The following is a 1,681-nucleotide window of genomic DNA, read 5'->3' as shown; positions in this document are numbered from 1 at the left end:
GGTCGCTGCTGCGTGGGGGCCCCAGGCCGGGCTGGCCAGCCTCCCACGGGCACAGAGGAGACAGACAGGAGACACGGCAGACAGACAGATGGCAAGAGCCACGAGACGGACAGATGGGGTGGCGTGACCACAGGCCCCTGGCCCCGGGCTCCGCCTCATGCGATGCGCCCCCGCCCTCTTCCCCGCTGACACTCAAAAGCTTGGGGACAGGGTGGCCGTCAGCCGTCCGGTTCCAGCCCTCTCTTGGGGCCTAGCAGCTCAGTTCTGGGGGTGTGGATGGGGGGTACTGGCACGATGAGGCTGGGCAGCCACATGCAGCTGGGTGCCCCCCACCCGAGTGCCCAGGCCCCCGCGCGACCCTGGCCTGGCCACGCACAGCACAGCCTTCCGCCCCGTGCAGACGCCACGGCACAGCACACGGTAAGCCTGCCGCAGCCACACGCGCCACCAGCCATGCTTCTGGCTCTGGTCCCCTTGTCCCCGAGAGCTGGGGGCAGTGGGCTCACGCCCCGCACCCCCCCCCCACAACCAGGTAGGCGCTGCAGCTGTGGGGGCAGCAGCCACACACAGACACGCATCAGCCATCCGCCCCTGTCCCTCCCCACCGGCCCCACAGCGACCAGACAGGAAATACAAACCCCAGCGGCGCCCCCCACCCAGATGCTCCCCCGCCCCTGAGCTCAGGTCCCAGGACCTGCCAACTTCCCGCGTGCACGCATGTGCGTTCATAGGAGCACAGACGTTCGCAGCATGTGTGCAGGTGCGTGTGCGTGCCCGTGTGTGTATTCTTGACTTCAGGTCTCACCTGGCCCTGACCCGTCACCGCCCACGCCCCTTCCACACCCCCCCCAGGCCCTCCCCATCCGCCTGCCTTGGCACCTCCACACAGGCAGGGACCGCCTGGCTCCCATCAGGGAGGAGCTAAGGGCCAGGCCCCCAGGTGTGGGCTGAGGGTGTGGGCGGCCCCGTGGAGCCTGGGTCCCAGAGGGTAGAGACACCCTGGGCTGTGTGTGGGGGAGGGGGCCATGGCACCCCCACTGCTGGCCGGCAGGGAGCCTGGGGCCCCGCATCCACCCCAGGGGGGTGGGTGAAAGCCCCTCACCTGGTTCTCCGCGGGGAGGCGGGGCATGGAGGCAGCCCGGGCCTGACCTTCCATGGGGAGGTAGTGCTCACTGTCCGAGTAACCATCCCTGCCCATCTCTCGCATCTCCACAGACTGCGGGGCACAGGGCGAGGCCGGGTGAGTCCCGGGGCCGGACGCTAGGACCCCAGGCCCCTCCATCCTGTGCTGCTTGGGCCTGGCGGGGGGGCGGGTGGGGGGGACAGAGGCACCTGGGAGTTGGGCTGGCTGTTGGGCATGTCAGTGGGAGGACCCCGTTCTGGGCTCCACGTTCCTGTCTTCTGGAACATCTCCTGGGCTCGCTGGGTCACCCAGGACGGGCTCTCCTTGATGCCGCTTTCATGAGCCAACCTGTGTGGGGGACAGAGGCCGGGGTGGCGGTCCGCCCCGGGGAATGGCGCCCCCTGCCCTTTCGGCCCCACCTCCTGGCCAGAGCCACACTCACAGGCCTCCTCCTGGGTCCAGCTGGGACGACGGGAGGGCGTTCTGGCCAGGGCCCCCCTCCTGGGTTGGAGATGGGGGCTCCATGCGCTGGAACATGAGTGGTGTCCGGTTCTGGAG

The 1,681-nt window shown here is 69.5% G+C and overlaps 1 protein-coding gene across 1 annotated transcript in view; it reads right to left on the bottom strand.

Annotated features, from left to right (window-relative positions):
- The window catches only part of CACNA1A (calcium voltage-gated channel subunit alpha1 A), a 181,704-nt gene that overhangs the window by 11,717 nt on the left and 168,306 nt on the right, over positions 1-1,681 (bottom strand). The window contains exons 42-44 of the mRNA XM_077765843.1: positions 1,566-1,675; positions 1,333-1,471; positions 1,103-1,216 (exon numbers count right to left, since the gene is read on the bottom strand). Of these exons, the coding sequence (XP_077621969.1) occupies positions 1,103-1,216; positions 1,333-1,471; positions 1,566-1,675 (363 nt within the window). The remainder of the gene's footprint in view (positions 1-1,102; positions 1,217-1,332; positions 1,472-1,565; positions 1,676-1,681) is intronic.

This window comes from Crocuta crocuta, unplaced genomic scaffold, assembly GCF_008692635.1.
Source record: "Crocuta crocuta isolate KB4526 unplaced genomic scaffold, BGI_CrCroc_1.0 scaffold693, whole genome shotgun sequence".
NCBI lineage: Eukaryota > Metazoa > Chordata > Mammalia > Carnivora > Hyaenidae > Crocuta > Crocuta crocuta.
Note: the sequence above shows the minus strand (reverse complement) of the source record. Positions and strands in the feature narration are given on the sequence as shown.